We start from the raw sequence: 21177 nt of genomic DNA, 5'->3' as shown, positions 1-21177 counted from the left end.
AAAAAAACATTGCTCTTTAATTTAGGATAATGACTAATAATTAGGATAATTAAAGAGTGTGAGGGTGACAATTTTGTATATTTTATTTGTATATAGGATAATTTTTTTTAATTTATTTAAACTTACATACATATTTTTAAAAAATCTAAATCGGTTCAGCCGTTGAGTTCCTGGAAAATATTTTTAATGTAAAAAAGGAAAAAAAATCTTAATACGCTTTTTAAAATTAAGCATAAATAAATTAAACATATCTGATATGTATAAATATCTTGTTATAAAATAAAATTGATTAAAACCAAAAATAAAATTGAAAAAACGAAAACATACATACATACTCGTACATCCACTCTAAAGACAAACACTCATTTTTGGGCAGTCGCGTAAAAATTAAATAATTATTAAGATTTTTTAAATAAAAAAGAGATGGAAATGTAGTTTTAGTCCACAGGGGTGTTCTAGTGGTAAAACCGTCTCATAAATCAGTTTTTTAACAGCTGATTTTCGAAGTCGAGGGTTCTTAGGTTGAAATCTTAGTAAAAGTTGGTTGCTTTTATACGAATTTGAATTTGATTTGGGTTCAATTAACCACACGTCTCAGGAATCGTCGGCCTGAGTCCGTACAAGACTACACTTCATTTACATATCAACTTCAGTTCATTGGCCCGGGGGGGCAGCGGGGGGTTGCTGCTTATTGTTCACTTGTACAGATTCAACGTACACATTAGGAAGTTAAAAAAAAAAAATTAAAAAAAATGTAATTTTAACAGAAAGTTCATTCTACAATCACTTTATTTAAGAAAAAAAGTCTAGAAATATTTTTGATTAATTAAATCATTGTCTGTTTATTAATTTTTAATAGACTTTACACATAATAATAAATTACTTTTTTAATTTTTAATTTCTGAATGGCTTAATAGTCGTCTAGAAATAGTAGATGGTAGTGATGGTAGATTTGAATGCGGTTTTAAATTTTTAAGCAGTTTTTCCAGCTTAATTTCTCCTTTGATAACATAAATTTTAAAATTACTGAGTAACGTTTCGTTGGTGACATAGATGCCATAGAAGAATCTTAAGCGTTTCAACTGAAATCAGTTAAATATTTCAATATCTGATTAGGCGAACGTTCCTCAAAGTCGTATATATCTCATTCTAGCAGTCGCAAAATTTCCATTATAAAATTAAAATGTTATATACTAATTTATATGTAAATAAAGCGTTGAAATCTAGTAAATTCATGAAGTTTAGTATATCACAAGGTATTTCAGAAAATATTCCATCATGTTTCTGATAAATAAACTGATCGATGATAAATAGAAGATTAAAAAAGAAAGCGATTGTGAAAACTAAAATAAAATGAGTTAAAAGCAGCACTTCTACTGAGCGTTTTACACAGTAAAGGACAAAAGAAAAGAAAGTATTACGACTAGTGTGGTCGTTACTTTTCATTTCTTTAAGCCAAGTTCAACGGATAATAAAGAAGACAACAAAAAAAAACTATCAACAAAGGATAAAGTAATAAACATTCGAGCTGCAAATCATTTATGCAAGCAACAGAGACATCTCGTAACCCAGTTTACCTGGAGTAAGGAATTCGATACTGAAAAGATCAGCACAGCAGAAGAGAGAGGTGCTACGGGGTCGTGTGTGGTCTGCGTTCCGTTAGAGAGCTAGCGGAAGACATAGAGGCGGCCTTCAGTCGGGCCACACACGAATTACCCCGCCATCTTCAATGTGAACAGCCAACACAGCCCCTACATTCTCACATTACCTTTACCTTTTACTCGCCCGCTTCCTTATATTTAATAATTTTTAGATTAAATTAAATTTACATAAAATAACATTAAATATAGAACTTAATATTAAATACATCGCTTACATTACGGAAAAAAAAAAAAAAAAAAAAAAAAAAAAACAGTATGCCTACAAATAATAGTATGTTGAATAAAATTAACAATACAATTTACTGCATAAAACACAAGTTAAAAAAAAAAACTTGAGCTTAAATAATAAGAATGTAAAAGTAAAAGTTAAAAACAAATTCCAACTTCTATAAAGAAAATATGAAAAGCACACAAAAGTTTTTAAATTAAAAAAAATTAAGAACTCAATTAACGTTAATTTCATGAACATGCATTTTACGAATGTAAAAATTAAGCAAGAACAAGATCAAACAAAAATTATTATTATTTCTGTTTACACAGGCCTACATTTTTATGTTATACTCATAGTACTGTGCTATAATTATAAATATAGTAATGTTAAATTTCTTCATTAAAATATCAGAACATAAAATAGTAAACGTATTATTTAACTTTAAATGAAATAAAATCATAAACCTAACTTTTACTAAATCACAGCTATACATATCTACTTTAGTTTTAAATACAATATTAATCATATTAACAACTTTACTATTCAGATCGTATATTCCTGTTCAACAAATAACACAATTTATAGAAGTTACACAATAATGTGTATAGAAGTTATACAATAATGTGTAAATATAATTTGGATATAATGCTGAATTTACAAATGGAAATAAACAAAAATTAATTATTAGTCTTTTATCATACTTATATTCTACACAAAATTCAGAATATTACCATATATGTAGGCCTACATAGTTTTCTACAATTACAGTGCAAACGTTTCCTACAATCTATAATAAGAAGCAAACACTTTTTGATACAGTTTTTGTATTCAAAAATATTAAACAGTAATACAAACATTTATGATAAATTGATATATATTTTTAACTTATATTAGATTTTTAATTTCCTTTCAAATTGTCAATGTAGAAATTAAGTTTAAAGAGGAATCATTGGATTTCTGTTAGAAATGATTCCTCTCTAAAATTAATTTCACAATATCTGAACTCATCCACAAATATCTTAAATATTTATATGAATTTTTTAAAATATATTATAATTTTTATATTTCAGTAAAGTAATTGATAATTTTTTTTTTTAAACTTAAAAATATAATTCTACAAACTATCGGTACTAAACACAAAATATGAAACGCTTGTTCTTTTAATATCGTAGTCGAGAAATACTAAGTAAACAAAAATAACCGATGTTATAAATGAAAGTAAATTTAGAGATTTATAGGTTATACCAGTAGAAAAATACTATTAGCGCAACCTCTGAGAATACAAATGAACTAACACCTCATCTGGGTAGTGTAGCAAAAACAGTATAAACAGTTATCAAAATATAGTAGATGTTAAGCGAACGGTTTACTAAAAGTACATGAAGGAAAGAAATTCCTATTTTTTTATTTATTATTTTTTTAATAAAAATTTATTTAAATAGAACAAACCTTGTCGATTTGAGCTAAAGCTAAGGCTGCATCAACCCAACTCGTTCTCACGTAGAGGTCTGTCCGATGTCGCGATTGTTCGACCACCATAGCGCCACTGCATCCCAAAGTCCCCTTAACCCCAGTATCCACATTAGAAAACAGTTTGTTACTTACACTCGAACACTATAACACTGCACGCCACAGACACAACAAGTTCTTGCGACGACAGAAACACAACTGCCAGCATATTAACGTACGGGTGCACTTCAGACGACTGGACTCCACCGCTCCTATTGGTCCGTTCCCCTCCGTTGCTTAGCAACCCGGCATCTCCCCTCTACCGAAGTCGGCCGCCATTCAGTCGTGGACCACACACGTGGTCTTCGGAGAGAAATCTAGTATACAAAAACAACATCGGACTTCTCACTCGACACTCGCACACTCTGATATTCTTCTCGCAGGTCCTTACAAATTTATTTTTCCTTTGCAGTTTTAAACTCGTTCCTGTTTCGACATTCGTACGCAATTTCATCTTTCACGCGATTATTTGAACGTACTGCACCCGTTCGGAATTCATATTACCGCCAGTATTATCAGTCATGACGTACGAGCGCATGCACCGCTCGACCGGCGGAATGTATAAACACGACATTGCATTCATCTAGTTCATCCCGCACGTGTACGCAAATTACAATCAAGAAGTGTAATTACAAATCTCAACGATGTAATATTACACCAAATTGCATTATAAGATCATTAATAAATTGTTATTAATGACTGTAAAATAACAATTAGCAAACCGGAATCGGTAAAGAAAAAAAAATTAATTAATGCGTTATCTTACTTCTTTATTGTAGGTTAACAAACCGATTAGGCCGCCTTCATAATAATAAATTCGCCAATTTTTTTCGCAATCTCTTAACGAGTTTCTTGAAACTGACAAGAATAAATTAATGAAGTCAAAATTATAAAATAAAATTCGATTATCAAATCTGTAAAGATTAAAAAAATTTATTAGCTTGCGTTTTCTTTTTATTTTAAAATAAATTATTCATTTTATTATGTTACAAGTTACTTTTATTTTACTTTATTTTGTAATATGAAACTTATTTCCCTAACTACAACAAACATGAATCCAACTATTAAATAATCACGGCCCACCCACTTGCAGGAACTCTCACGCACACAAATACACAAACACGCCTACAATTAAAATTAAAATATATCAACAACAATAATAATAATAAAACAATACTTTCCGACAGAATAAATTATATAGCGCATTCATATTAGTGTATAATTTGATTCACTAATTAATTTCGGATAAACCCTATAATTTGATGGCCTAAATTTATTTCAAATTAATAATTAATAATCTATTACTCTAAAATTTGAAATTATTTATGTGTGAAAGCACAAATTATTGATTAAGTTGTAATTTATTCCTGAATTAATGAATAATTAATCAGAGATCTTCTTTAATTAATGTCATTCTATAATACTGGGCGTAATATTTAATTGTACAGTATTACTCTGTTTTTAGTCGTGTACAAATTATATTTGCAAGCTGAATTAATATTGTAGTTTGTTTCAAAAAATGAGAGTTAAGAATTTTCCAGAAAAAATTCTTCTGTATACATATAATCCAACTAGAACGCTAAAAGAAAGTGATTGTAATAATAATAATAACAATAATAATAATAATAATAACAAATAATAATAATAATACTTCGTAGGGATTTATTTTAGTAAGCGTACTTAACATTTCAGTTGAACGAAAAATTTGAATATGTTAATTTTTGTTTTTTTTTTATCTCAAATCACATTTTATTTCATTTCCATTTCTATAGAGATCCCCGATAACAATAACGGAGAATACTACAGCTATATCTTTGCCTATGAATCTGAAGCTTAATAACTCGCTTCATTATAATAGTAAAAAAAAAAATCATGCATGGACGATTCTCCGGTCAGTTTTTCTTAATCTACGTAACTTCATTTCGTTATTTACAATTCGTCTACAGAAAAACTTACCCAGGCAAAAAAAGCTTTACGCCTAATTATGAAAGGAAAATGTCAATTTCACGTATAATTATATTTAAAAATTAACCAGATTGAAATAAGAATACATTCAAAACGGTTCATAACTGAAAATTGTTAGAACTTTAAACGGCACGAGAACGATGAGAAAACGTTATTAGATAGTAATGAATTTTGTATTTTCTAACTAGTTTTCCAGCTGCTGCAAAGTCTGAGTTTGTTGTGTGTGTGTGTGTGTGTGTGTGTGTGTGTGTGTGTGTGTGTGTGTGTGTGTGTGTGTGTGTGTGTGTGTGTGTGTGTGTGTGTGTGTTGTATGTGTATTTGTGCAGGCGCAGAGGCAAAAGTAATTATTGCTACTGTCTTACTAGTCGTGATGTAGCTTCAATGTAAGTGTAAATGAGGTGACCCACCGGGTTGGTCTAGTGGTGAACGCGTCTTCCCAAATCAGCTGATTTGGAAGTCGAGAATTCCAGCGTTCAAGTCCTAGTAAAGTCACGGATTTGAATCCGTGACTTTACTAGGTATTCACGGATTTGAATACTAGATCGTGGATACCGCTGTTCTTTGGTGGTTGGATTTCAATTAACCACACATCTCAGGAATGGTCGAAGTGAGACTGTACAAGACTTACACTTCATTTACACTCATACATATCATCGTCATTCATCCTCTGAAGTGTTATTTGAATGGTAGTTACCGGAGGCTAAAACAGGAAAAAAATTGTAAATGAGAAGGTGGCTGATGCAACCAATACAGCGATAGGGGCAGTTAATGACTGGATGAGAGTGAGGGATCTTCATCAATCCCACGCAAAGACTACGATGATTCCGATAACGGGGAGACACAGGATAAGACCCATACCAATCAAGACCTCAGAGGGGCTAGTTCAGTCTTTGAAGGCCGTGAAATATTTAGGAATCTGTCTCGAACATAGGAGATCGTTCACGGTCCATGTACGAGAGACCTGCATCAAGGCCAAACAAGTAGTCAGAAGTCTGAGCAGACTGTTGGAAAGCACGACGAGACCACGTACCACCAGAAGGAGAGTATACTCACGCGTGGTCAATTCTCTCGTGTTGTATGGTGTTTCGGTCTGGCACAGGGTCCTAGAGGCTGACAGAAACAGATGCCAGTTAGTATGCACAGGAGGATTGCCCTTCGGATAGCGTCTTCCTATTCCTCGGATCCACTGAAGCGATCTTGGTTACTGGGATACCTTCGCTGCAACAGCTGCCTAGACTACGTGTAAAGACCCAGGAAGGAGTGCGCAAGGAAGTCGCTCTCAGTGAAATTCTGACGGAATGGCAATCTAGATGGGACGTTCCTACTGTGGATCGATGGACCCACCGGCTGATCAGAGAGATTGAGCCGTAGTTCGGGAGGGGGTTTGACTCACCCAATTTCTGACCGGTCACGGTACGTTTCTGACGTACCTCTTTGGAAGGAGAAGGGCCAAAAACCCATACTGTGGAGAACGAGATACTCCGGAGCATGTTATTTTTGTCTGCGACATGTGGGTGGACGAGAGACGAGAATGCGTCGTCACTACGGAACAGATTGATGCGAACCCCTGAGTCAGAAGCCGTAGTCCCGATGGCAAGGAAGACAACGAGACAAGGTAGTCAAGGAAGGCAAGCTGGAAACCAAGGACACAGGTGAAAACAAAGGCCGGAGAGCGAGGGGGTGGCGGACAGCTTCCTGTGGAGTCGTTGTTCGTCCGCGCTTGCGTGGATGGGCGACGGTGATGATACACGGGGACACTAGATCCCTCGAGCTCGAAGGCACCTCCCGGGACTGTGTTATGCTTAATTGCGGATCCGGCCCCGGCGGGGAGTTGGTGAGGTGGAGTTTTAGTTAGTATATAAGGGTCCGGCACATAAATCTGACGATTTTGTAGTAATTGTTATGTTGGCACCACTAGTCAATGAGAAGACGGGAGTGTTGTACATCGACAGGTCTATTCATGCTATTCCAGTAGCCAGTATGTCGTGGACAAGTGAACAACGAGCGTTTGTGATTGAAGTCTATTTTAAAAATAATGACTCAGTTATTGTAACACAGTTTTTCGCAGTCATTTCAATTTAAATCGACACGCGTCTGTTCCTAGTAGGAATACGGTATTGTTGTGGGTGAAGAATTTTAGGAACACATCGTCTGCTTTAAAAATGAAACAAGACGAAAACGGACTGTGAGAACGCCTGAAAGCATTAACGCTGTAAGGTTAGCTGTTACGCAGTCTCCACTACGTTCAGCAGCGAGACATGCTGCTGCGCTAGCCATTTGTGATCGAAGTGTACGACGAATTCTTCATGTCGACCTGAAATTCCATCCGTATAAGATGATGTTAGTGCAGCAACTGATTGCTGCTAGATGTTAATGCAAATGGTTGGGCGTCTCGCAAAGCAGCTTGCGAGATCATCCTCAAAAATGTCCACCAGGATGTCATTATTATTTTAAGTGACGAGGCACAATTTCATCTGTCAGGATTTGTGAATAAACAAAATTACCGTTATTTAGCTTCGCATAATCCACGGCAAATTCTTGAAAAACCACTTCACAGTCAATATGTTACAATGTGGTGTGCGGTTTCAAAGTTCGGCATAATTAGTCCATATTTTTTTGAGGAGTTAAATCGCAGAGTAACAGTAACATCTCATCGATACGTAAACATGTTGAATGAATTTCTGCGACCGAAACTGAATGACTTTCAAGGACATGAAATTTGGTTTCAACAGGATGGTGCCACCGCCCATACGCCGAGAATCGCAATGGATGTTCTGCGAGAAACCTTTCCTGGACTTTGATTTCCCGATTTGGCGAAATTCCTTGGCCAGCGCGTTCACCTGATCTGGCTGTTTGTAATTTTTTTCTTTGGGGTTATCTCAAACATAAAGTCTTCAGTAGTCGACCACAGTCAATTGCAGAACTCAAGGAGGCCATTCAACGAGAAATTGAAGCTGTTCCACAAGTGATGATTGAGCGAGCAATGTCGAATTTTAGAATGAGGTTAAGTGAGTGTGTAAGGAGTAATGGAAAACATTAGGACGACATATAATATTCAAATAAAATAAAAAATCTATGTAAGTAATTCACTATAAATTGCAAAAATTGATCTTAATTTCATATATTAAATGTTTTAATAGTACGAAACACAGTTTAATTATTATCTCTCAAAAATCGTCAGGTTTATATGCCGGACCCTGTATATATATATATATATATATATATATATATATATATTATTTCTTTATACAAAAAAAATTAGCAGAATTAAAATAAACTAGAAATTTATCAAATAATCGATGGATGAAGCCTTCACTTGAAAATCCATAATAACAAATTGGAAAATAAAAAACAATATGTTTTTGTGAAATTCACAAAATATTTTATAATCAAAAAATATTTTTGTTTGTATTTTCCAGTTTGTTAGAAATTTACTGTACTCGTATTCTTTAAAGTAACTTTAAATCGTTTATAAAAAGTAAAATTTTTCATTTTATTTTGCATGAGAATAATTATTAAACACCATTACATTATACATAAACATCAAAATTTTGTAATAAAATAACAAAGTAGTTATTATTATTATAGTAATAAATGTAAACGTAAAGCGAGAAGTCTACCGGAAAACATCAATTTTCGGTGTCTAACATAGCGTAACAAAGCTCGCATTATACTGCCTTACATATTCTTTTATGAAATGCAACTAGGACTGGAACATCTTTACCGTATAACATTCCCGACTAATCGAATTTCTCACGGTGCTGAACGTCATGTTATTGAAATTATTGTACAATTAGATGTTTATGTTTTATATTAGTAGTAGACGTAATAATAATAATAATATAATAATAAAAAAAGGTTTGTTATTCCAAAGGCAGACCGCCGAAAAGATTGCCAACAATGATCGGTTAAATCTACGTGAAAGACAAGTAGCCGAGTTCGCGTACATACGAGTACTAACTACATTGGCGACTCGACTTCATGAGGGCCTCATTTGTCAAGACCTGTCTCATTTATCTTATAACTTGACATCCCTTTTACGAGTATTAAAAAACAAGAACTTCTTATAACGTAAAGCGAGACAACCACCGATGATGCTGTCTTTTATTTTACGATATATTTCTTAGATACTTCCTATACAAGTATATAAAAAGGTGTGTATCACATTTAATGTATGTATATCATTATTTCATAGGTGCTATGTTGACCGTTTAATAACAGATATATTAAAATTTTATTTTAAACATAAAATCATCACTGAAAAGAAGAGTTTATTTTAATAAAATTTGATATTAATAAAGCAATATACGTATATACTCGTATCTTCCTAATAAATAGCTGGATTATATACAATTAAGAAAAATAAATATTATTAAATTTTTAAAAGATATACGTTGTTGTTTCTACTAATTTAAAAGCTATACTCCAAGAATGAACCTCATCGAGTTGGAAAAGGCTTACAATTTTAATTGCATAATTTATGTTAAAGAAGTTACCAGCAACATGGCCGAACTAATTCCAATGAAAATATTGACTACTACAATAAACCTGAAGTTAAAAAAAACAAACTTTAAAAACCTGGAAATTTGAAATAAAAAAATTGAAAAATGCTTCATCAGTTCTTTAATTTCAAATCTTTGAAGTCGCCGCTAAAAAAATAAAAAAATAACCCTCAATTTATCGTTAACCATAAAAAGTCGAAATTGAAATAATATTTTTAAATTATTATTATTCCGTTTTATTTTTCTAAATAATTTAAAATTATAATTTTTTTAGTTTTATTTTATAAAAAAATTAGTTAAGCCCACAAATATGTGGCCTACATTTTTAAAAATTAGCAATCGTTCGCAGTAAAGGAAAGGTAAAAACTTTGTATCTTAAAAAAAAAATTAAGTATAGGAATTCACGCAAAAGATATATAAAAATTACCTACTTTGAGATAAGGTAGTTTAATTTTCTTACATATTGCGTCTTATTAAGAATAATGACTGGAGAGAATCAGCGTAAAGAAAATACAACTACCGAATGTGAGCTTCGGTTCTCTAGAATAGTGGAGCAAAGAAGATGTCTATGTATAATTCCGTTTTATACATTAAGTTTCCTAACTAATTTTCAAACGAAAAAAAAGTATCAAAATGATATCAGGCAATACATAATTACTTTTATTACAACCAAATATTAGGCAATGCTTACGAATAAAAAAAGATTTCTTTTTCAAATCATCTTTGTAGAAAATCTAATTCTTTTTACAACTCGTTCACGGTAAGTTGAAAAAAAAATTAGGACAGGACCACCAGAAAATCTTCCTCTACAGATTAAAAAAAGAATCATAGAAATGGTCCGTTTGAATAACCGAAGCTTGAACGTGTATAAAATAATATATAAGGGTTGAATTGAGAACCTTCCCTTATACTATTGTTGTCTTATTAAAAAAATCTGATGTGAACACTACATAACTTCCTTGTATGCCTACTAAATTACATTACACATTTTTTTTAAATGAAAAGTACATAAAATTTTATTTCATTAATAACTTCTGATATTTTTTTCATATATATATATTTGTTATTAATGAATTATTATTTATTGTAATTTGTTTTTTTACAATCAGAGGTTAATAATTATTAATAAATCAATATGTTTAAATTTTTAAAAAAGTTAAGAAAAAAAGGAGATGAAGTCGGATTGAACCGATGTGCCTTCTCCTTGTAAGATCTAAATATTTCATTAATTAAAATTTTATTTTTTCTATAACTCTGAAGCCAATGAAAATAAGTACCACCTATGATATATCGTTGAAAAGCCCTCAATGAGAGCTAATTACTACAGTTAAGAAAAAGTCCCAATATCCAAATTTTTGGGATTTTCGGCTTTTAGGACACTTTTGGTCTAGTCGATTTCAATCAAAAGGGAAGGTAAAGAACTAGATGTTACAACAGTCCTAAATCCAAAATTTCAACATCCTACGGCTAATCATTTTTTAGTTATGCGAGATACATACGTACGTACGTCCGTACCTACAGACGTCACGCCGAAACTAGCGAAATGGATTCAGGGATGGTCAAAATGGATATTTCCGTTGAAATGTGAAAACAGAAATTTTTCGCGATCACAATACTTTCTTCACTTCGTACAAGGAAGTAAAAAGTATATACAGGCAAACATTTATGACTAATAATCAACTTCATGATTGCCAATAGTCGCAGTTCTACAGTGTTTAACTTAAAAGAGGCCACACTACTTAATTTAGTTTATAAATGATTTTTATTGACAAACACTTACATAATAATTTTCAGAAAGTGTTAAAAATTATGTCCATCCACTTCTATGAACTTGTCAACACGTTTTATCGTGTTCATGACTACTTTTTTTAGTTGAACCCTGTTTATTTCCTGGATGGCATTGGTAATGTTTGTCTTTTATCCCTACAAGTTAAGTGGATTTTTCCTATAAACAATTTCTTTTAAGTAAGTCACAGAAATAAGTCTAGACTAGTGAGATCGGGGGTTATTGGTGGCCACAATTCTTTAGAAATGATTCTTACCGTAATAATCTTCTCCACCGAAAAATCCTGCAGCATCTCCACAGTAGAGCGAGCTGTACGACAAATTGCACTGTCCTAACGTAACCAGCAGTCACCCTCATCCTCTTGAAGTAAGGTTATGAACTGTGGGATAATTTCTCGGTAGACGGCAGCATCCACAGTTTTAAAAAAAACAAGGTTCCTTTTATTTGTCGCCTTGAAACCGAACACTATAAGCCTATTTTTGTGGGTATAAGGGAGATTCAAAGAAAATGTGCGGGTTTCCAGTACCCTAGGTCGAGTAGTTCTGATTATTAACATACCCACCAAGATGAAAGAAACATCTATGAAAAACACATAATCTAATATGCCGATGTCGCCTTTAATGAAGCTCTTGAACCGTTGACAGTAGTGAATCCTTTTAGCATAATCAGCATTAATTAGCTCAAGAAAACTTGCAATGATACGGATAACATTTCAGCATTCTCCTCACTGCAGTGTGGGCTAATCCTAATGAAACTTCTTTTACCGGCTTAGTCTTCGTAAAGGTTTACGAGGAGATCTTGTAATTCCGCTTTAATGTCCTGTACGAGCTGCGTACGACGTTAAAACTGACCTAGTCGGGCACGTTTCTGGTCTAACACCGTGCCTATTTCACGAAATTGTTTTACTGATGTTAGTAAAAGAATAACACTTTTTAGTGGCGTTTCCTTTTCAAATTTCTCCCTGAACTTTCGCCGACATATAACATGAGATTTCGTCTTTAAATAGGTTTCCATCTCGAATACACCTTCTTCGACAGTTTATCATACAATAACACACAATTAAGCAACTTTGTTCAAAAGCCAACGCTCGACATAGACTGGCAATACTCAAATGTGCAGGCAATAAACAGTCCTCCCCACTCCAGTTCCAGTCGTACCAACATTTTTCACATTATTTTATCCAACTCACACCAATATATGCATTTAATATTAACTGCTGAGTGATGAGACCTCTTTGAATTTGAACATTTGTTCAATTTAAAGTTGTATTTTCTGAACCATAAATCAGAACGGGAGCAAAAATAGATGAATAATAAATACACTTAACTTTTTTTTGTATTTTCCTAATCGTACGGCTAAAATATATTTATAATTGTCAACTATTAATTAATGATGTAGGAATCATTTTTTTGTGAAAAAATCTTCAAAAGGAGAAATTTAAAGCCTTTCAACACCTATAAAACCATTTAAGATTAGTCGTCTTTTCCACCTCTACTTGAATATTAAATACATTGTAACAGTCCTGTTTCAAATTACATTTATAAAAAAATATACTTTACTATGTATAATACACTTTCCTATCAAATAGAACGCTTAAGTTTGGATTGTGAGAAACTACCATCTACAACATCAATAAGCGGAGAAAAAGATTGTTTTTATAAAACAAGATACATTTTTATTTGAAATTATATTTATACGATTTATTACAACTATAAAAATATTACTTACCTGATAAAGAAAATTATAAAATAGGATCCGTTATGTTTAAAGATCTTAAAGTGAAGTTTACGTTTTACGTTTAAAGATTCTACTAGTTTAAAGATAATAAATAATTTCCAAATCATATCTAAGAAAACGACTCGTAACAGTTTTTATTGTTATCGAAAATCTTAACTCACCATAAAAAATAATTATTCTTGATCGAGTCATAGATGTAATGGCTAGCTAGCGATAGCTAGCTTACTGTATCAGAATACTTCTTATTTATTGTATACGTTGCAATTTTCACTTAAAAATCCTTTTTTTTTTTTAATTTCCTGCAAAGGAATGTGGAAATGTACATTTTTTAAACAAATTCCAGTAAACTTGTCGGTACCATGAAGTGAAATTTTAAAATTAAAAATAAATACACAAATTTTTATTTTTAAATATATTAATCTAACTGAAGAATAAATTTTTAAGTCTTAGTTCATATCATGATTGAATGATGTTTTTCTTGGTATACTGACACTTTTTTTTCTGTAGTTTTCTTTATAATTTTTGTAGTTTGAGACCCTATTCTTATCTTTTACCGCACTTTTAAACCGCCTGTTGTTATCCATCCTTTTCAACTGTTGGAACAGCGGTAGATATTTCCTTTAAATGATACTGCGATAGTTTATAATGAAGATGTCAACCTTGATCTTTCTTTTCATTATATAATTCATCGGTGTATTGTATCGATAATATGTTATACCTTTTTGGCAGTTTCTTAGAATTTTTCACGAAAATAAAGTCAAAAGGTGTCCAAAATTTCTGATTGAGAAATAGATACCTTGATAGATATAGCCAAATCTATTTTATATATATGTATACATTTATTTATTTATTCTCCCTTCCCCGAAAATAGAACGGAATTTAAATTCAGTACGTACGTTACATCTGAACAACAAAGACGTAATATTTTAACATTTTTCGGTATGGGTAGTTATTCTGATGGTTTTGTATGATATATATAGGCAGAGCAAATATAATTTACGAGAAAATATAATAAAATTCAACTGTTTACACTACAAAACAGCCCAATATTAAAATAATCATAAGTAAAACTAAATAATTTTTTATCTTCGATTTCAAAATAAGAAACTACTCGTATTTTAAAGTAGTATAAATAGTCCTATAACTACTACAGCAAAACTTCAGTCTCTTATTTCGATTGTTTTACCTTCTGGATCTGAAGTTGGTTTTATTTTTAAAATATTATTTCTTTTTATGAAACAATTAGTTCTGAAACTGTTGCTAATTCTATTTAAACGACTATAAAAAGGATATTCAATTGTAATGCACCTGATTTTTTTTCTTTTGTAGAGTTATCCCCCTGGTGGTACATACCAAGCTTCTACAAGATAACATCAAGGGATTCTTTAAATGAAAAAATATTCCTAACATACACAATCTAAAGATGTTCTTCTTTCTTTAATCGACATCATTATTAAGTATTGAGTATTGAACGTCATGACATGTACCTTGATGTCATTCTGATATCTAATATATTTTCTTCCCCAAAATTTCAAAAATATTAGTATTAAAACTATAAATAAAAAAAATTCTCAATAAATAAAAAAAAATTTCATAAAATGGATAAAAGTTATTCGTATTCTATTTTTTTTTTTTTATCTTGCGATCGGCTTTTTCTACGAATGTCTTTTTTCATAGATTTAACCATATTTCCAAACAAAAGTAAAATAAGAAAATAATAAAAATGTACACGTAAATATTTTTTTATTTTTTTGAAATATTTATTAGTTATATTTCTTCTTTAAATTGTGATTTTTTTGAAGGCGACTCAAATATAGTCTGTAAATAATTGGTAGTTCATCTTTTTAGTGCGTTTATGAAGTAGGGTTTATTCTCTTTTTCGTAAGTATGAGTCTTTCTTCATATAATTTGTAAAATTATTTTTCTACTATTATCACTGGAATAATAAACAAAGAAATTTTTAGATTATCCAACCTTTTACTTCATGTATTTATAAAACGGTCTAATTTTTTCATAATTTCATTATTTTATTATTATTATGGTTATTCTTATTATTACCAATTATATAATTAAAAAATAATATTTAAAGGATTATCAGGTTTATCTTTTATTTCGTTTAGTTTTTAATAAAATTAGATATTTTTTTAAAATCAATCTTCTTTCTTTTCCTGCTTAGCCTCCGGTAACTACCGTTCAGATAATACTTCAGAGGATGAATGAGGATGATATGTATGAGTGTGAATGAAGTGTAGTCTTGTACATTCTCAGTTCGACCATTTCTGAGATGTGTGGTTAATTAAAACCCAACCACCAAAGAACACCGGTATCCACGATCTAGTATCGTGGATACCGATTTTTAAAATCAATCTAAGTAAAGTTATGTGGTCGGGTGATTCAAAAAGGACTTCACAAATTTAAAGTCATATAGAACTTTATTTATATAACTTACACATTCGGTGAGGAAGCAGGGGGACTCCTGACCCCCTAGGCTGAAAAGATCGAGTCCCGGCGGGAGTGCCCCCCTGGGAAAGCCCCTGTTAGAGGCCAGACATCGATGAACAGAGTCCCGGCTACTGGGTTGGGACGGCTGGGAACGGCATAATCGGGCCTGGCGCTGCTTCTTCCTAGTAGTTAGAGGCAATGGCACCTCCCAGGGCTGTTTTTATGCATAAATGCGAGTCCGGCTGTGGGAGACAAGGAAATAAAGATTCGGTTGACGTCACATTTTAAAGCAAAACACATCAAGTTTTGACTCACGTAGTTAATTTGTACCGAATTCAGCCATCAGTACTGTCACCAGTGTAAAAATAGGTCATTTACTGGTGCAGAACTGCATGCTGTGTATTTTGGTGTTTTTGGATTTGTAGTCAGCAACTGCAACTCAACATAATTTTTGTAGAGAGTACGGTAGGGAGCCTCCTAATAGTCATACACTTTACTCTTGCCACCAAACTTTCATTGAGACAGGTTGTTCTGTTAAACATACAAAATCACCAGGATGTTCAAGCGTCCCTGAAGCTGATGCGGAACAGCTCAGAGAAAGCTTTGCAGGTAGTCCAAAGAAATCAACTCGACGCGCGTCACGTGAGATTGGCATTTCACTAACGACTGTTTGGCGCGTATTACGTAAACGGTTGCACTTGAAACGGTTGGTTAAACGGTTGTACAAACTAACCGTAGTTTAACACATTACAGATGACGACAAAATTGCTCGGTTGCAGTTTTATGTGGAAATGATGAATGGAATATAACGATACATGATAAATTATGGATAACGATACATTTTTAGACAATGTAATTTTTAGTAATGAGTCAACGAGTCATATCAGCGGCAAGGTAAATACCCATAACTGCCAAATATGGGCAATTGAAAACCCTCATAAAACTTTGCAGCACATTCAAGATAACCCTAAGGTCAATGTCTTTTGTCCCCTTAGCAAACAAAGAATGTACGACCCTCCCTCCTTCTACCGAGAGGCAACCGTAAATGGAATTGTTTATCTGCACACGCTTCAACATTTTCTAAATCCTCAGTTAGACGATGATGACAAAGATGGACGCTATTACTATCAGCAAGAGGGGCACCACCTCACTATCGCCTAGAAGCCCGAAATTTTATTCGATTCCCGGGTCGCTGGATCCGTCCTGAATGTCCTATTGCACGGCCATCTCGCTCCCCAGATTTGACCCCGCTAGATCTTTTCTTGTGAGGTTTCATTAATGATCTTATGTATCGCCTTTGTCTGCCGATCTTGTTGAGCTAAGACTTCGCAGCTGCAGAAGTAACGCCCGACTTGCTGGCTACACTCTGAAATGAAATCAACTTCAGGTGAGATGTACGTCTTTTATAATTGGAAGCCATATAGAAACCAAAGTGAATGTAGGGTGACAAACTTGATGTGTTTTTCTATGTAATGAGTTCTCAACGGAATCTGTAAGTTTCCTCGATAGATTTTTATATACTTTTAAAGTTGTGAAGTCCTTTTTTAATTACTTGGTATTTTTTATACCTTACTAACCTATATTTTCTCATTTTTTAATTCAATCTATTTTCAATTACAACAATACTAATTCCAAAAATATCACGTTCCTTTTCTGTCATTTTTTTTTAAATTTGTTTTTTCTTCTCTCCCGGGCCGGATCCTGCAGTTAAGTATTACACAGCCCAGGGGAATGTCCTTTACTCTAACGAGTCTCTACGTCTCGGCCCACCGGTCGAATCTCACTTTGCGCCCACCTCAAACCCACAGAGTAGAATCCACCAGGCCCAGCCACGCCGACCCGGGGTCCCCACTCCGGAAACGGGAACTCAGTCTTTATGCCAATGCCTCTAACGGGGACACCACGAGTGATACATCCCCGCCGGGACTCGGTCTTTTTCGCTCAGGGTTGAAGGAGTCCCCGTGCCTCATCGCTACCGCCCACTCGTGCAAGCATGTGCGAACGGCAGCTCCGCAGAGGGCTGTCCCTCATCCCCAAGCCCCCCGATCCTTCTCCTGAAGAACCCTCGCCGTGAATCCTGCAATGGTATCAAAATTCTTGGGGCTCCGCATTATGGTGGCGATGATGTTCTCCACGCTGAGCGGTCCTGTAATCGCCGAGTAAGCTAAGCGGTAATCATCCCACTGCAGCACCAGAACACGTGGTGTTCTGGGGTATCCGGGTCGCCGCAATAAGGATAGTAGGGGTCATCCGCCCTCCTCCTACCACACAGGTAGGCGCGGAAGGCCTCATGGCCGGTCAGGAATTCCGAATTGCGTGAGCCAGTAGTTCAGCTCACCAAACCTCCGACTGGCTCACGGCTTTACATCCACGACAAGGCGGCGTCCACCTGCCGTTGGTGGACGCACCCCACCTACCTTGCCAATCTCGGAACAGAGCCGCATGTATGTTCCGCTTGGGAATTCCCCGGTGGCCCAACACTCGAGTCTCTGCCAGCTGCTGAAGAAGTGGCTGCTCCGTGATCACCAGCACCGTCTTTGTCGACACCGAAGCATATGCCGATGCCACCTTGAGGGCCATGCGGCGCTGTACCCCCTCTAGGATTCTTCTGTTGCGCCCCACAGCCATTGCCCTCTTCCACGCCAGAACTCCGTAGAAACGTGTTGTATTGCATTGACCACGTGTGAATACAGCCTTCTTTTCGATGCTCGTGGTCCGCCGATGTTTGAGAGCAACCTAGCCAGACACTGCACCATTCGTCCCGGCTTCTCTCTTACCTCTTTCACATGGTGGATGAACGGTCGCTTGTGATCCAGCCACATTCACAAGTTCTTGGTGGTTTCCCGCGACTGGACCATATTGATCGCGATGGGCCGTCTCCCCGCCAGCGGGCAGGAAACAGAATTTCTTCGGGATATCTGCAACCCCTTTTCCGTCATCCATCTTCCGATCTTAGCTATAGCAGCGTTATTCACCCCCTCCGCAGTCTTCCCCACCCCACAAGGGCCAAATCATCAGCTTAGGCAATGGGAGTCGCTCCTTCCGGGTAACGCAGTCGAAGTACCTCATCATAGACCACGTTTCAAAGGAGGGGTCCCAAGGCAGAGCCCTGGGACACCTCACGCGTAGCCCGGAACCACAGCTCGTTATCTCCCTTTATACAAATCGCCGATCGTCGAGGTAATCCTGTACTGTCCTCCTCAGGTAACCACTAACACCCAATCCTCTCAGCGCCCGGAAGATAGCTTCCCAGATGAAGGAGTTGAATGCGTTCCGCACATCGAGAAATATTATGATTGGTATAAGCCTGGTCCTCCAGGTATCGGCCACCGCCTTGTCAACTATCTCCATTAATGAGTTGACAGCATCAACTGGAGATCTTCCAGGCCGAAAGTCAAACTGTCGATCGTGGAGACCTTCGCCGTGGTCAATCTCTTCCCGGAGCCTTACGTCGATCATCCGCTCCAATAACTTAGTAATGTTGTTCACTAGACATGTAGGCCAGTAGGAAGACGGAGACTCCTCAGTGTTGGGGTTCTTGATTAAGACCAGCCGTGATCTTTTCCAGGCCTTCGGGTACTAAAACACCTTGTACCCGAAGGACCTATGTTGGCGCTTCCTCCACCAAGATTCGGATCACCTCGACCGGTATTCCATCCGAACCCGGGCTCTTGTGCAGCTTTATCCGCCTGCAGGCGGATAAACTCTTTCTGTCATAAAGATAGAATTATGTAACTTTGAGGTAGGTGTAAAATTATTGCAAACTAAGATTCTAGGAAAAGTTAAATAACGATTTACCCCAGAGCTTAGATATAATTATGATAGTCCTATGTTTTCATATGAAGTGATAAAAAATAATAGATAAGTAATTATTAAAAAATTATAAATTTTATTCAATATAATTATTTGATGTAATAGAATGAATAGAAATAAAACATTAAATTAGCCAGTATATAAAAAGGTTTGTTGCATAATTAAATTAAGTAAAAAGAAAAAATTAATTGTTGTTTTTGGCCAATATTGGTAAATATAAAAACAGCATTATACTACTACATCCCGTAAATAAATAATCAAGATACAATAAAGTGATAATAACAATTCTGTTTTAGATCGGTCCAATGATGAAAAGGAAAAGATACCAGCTGTCTTGTTTATTATGCTATCTTGATTTGTACATCAAGATATTCCCGCCATTTCTTCCAAACGAGATTATCTAAATCTCTTAAAAAGTATCACTTACATTGGAAACTTCGTTCTGATGTTATAACTTCTCTTTATTGACCTTTTTATGGTTTTATTTTTATAGAAATCTTTTTAAAGAAAAAAAGAAAATAGATAAAATAAAAGGGTATTAAACAAAGACCTTTCCTAATCCAAAACAACAAAAAAAAACTAACAACAAAATAAGAAGGAATAAAAAAAATGTATATGTATACGTATAAGAGGTTAAAACATTATGTTTTGTCTACAATAATTAAATAAAAACAAGCTTTCTTAGTTGTATAGGTTGTTCATAAAGTTGTAAAATTATTTTCCTCCCACACGAACATCTCTTCTTTCTTCCATGTACATGTAAACATACACAAACACGAACATTGATTCACGCACGCACTAACATTACTTTTACAAGTCTAATGGGCCAACCCACGCTCATTGGAACTTGTAAATCCTTTATACCTTTGTAACATCATTAATTCACTAATACCATAGTTAAGTTTACATACCGGTTATTTTACACATTTTATAAGGATGTAGTTAAAAATTATACAGTTCGTCTTTAATAAATTCTGAATTAATAGGAAATATTAATTGTGTAAATTATGCAGCATTACGACTCAAATAAAACTAGCATGTGACGTTAGAAACATTGCATTTCATTAAGGTGATATAGTCGAAATAATATTTTTTTACTCTTTGGCCTAAGGTCTGAATTCTGATTAATAGTTTATTTTTATTTCACGTATTCAAGTAGAAGCCTTTTGCAGTTCCATCATATCAGTTTATTTTGAACCAAACTGTATCCGCGAATAAGTAAGTATATATGTCGTTAAAGAATCTGACCTTTTTAAAATTTAAAGGTAAATTTTTACTCCAAAAAAAGCAAAACATCTACTTGTATACTAAGGACATAAATATGGCGTATATGAAGTATTTGAAGCAGATGTCATTTGTGAAAGCAAAGAACGATCGAAACTTCATTATTTGATAAAATATTGTCTAAATAATGAATTTATGAAAGAATTTGAGGGGAAAAATTTGAATATTTGACAAATATTAATTAATATATTAAATATATACCGCTGTTAATTAAATATGGTTGTAAAACAACTTATACACCCCTCTAACTTTTTTTTATAATTGAGA

The 21177-nt window shown here is 34.2% G+C and overlaps 1 protein-coding gene across 2 annotated transcripts in view; it reads right to left on the bottom strand.

The window, feature by feature from the left end:
* The window catches only part of ptc (protein patched), a 157931-nt gene that overhangs the window by 97522 nt on the left and 39232 nt on the right, over window positions 1–21177 (bottom strand). Inside the window, exon 1 of one of the 2 annotated variants that reach the window (XM_075360805.1) lies at window positions 3322–3545. The exons of the other annotated variant lie outside the window; for it this stretch is intronic. Coding sequence (XP_075216920.1) covers window positions 3322–3411 — 90 coding nt within the window. The 5' untranslated portion in view covers window positions 3412–3545. Of the gene's footprint in view, window positions 1–3321; window positions 3546–21177 lie in introns of those variants that run through there. 2 annotated transcript variants of the gene reach the window in all.

Source organism: Lycorma delicatula, chromosome 3 (assembly GCF_047948215.1).
Source record: "Lycorma delicatula isolate Av1 chromosome 3, ASM4794821v1, whole genome shotgun sequence".
Lineage (NCBI taxonomy): Eukaryota > Metazoa > Arthropoda > Insecta > Hemiptera > Fulgoridae > Lycorma > Lycorma delicatula.
This window is presented reverse-complemented; position numbering and strand designations above follow the sequence as displayed.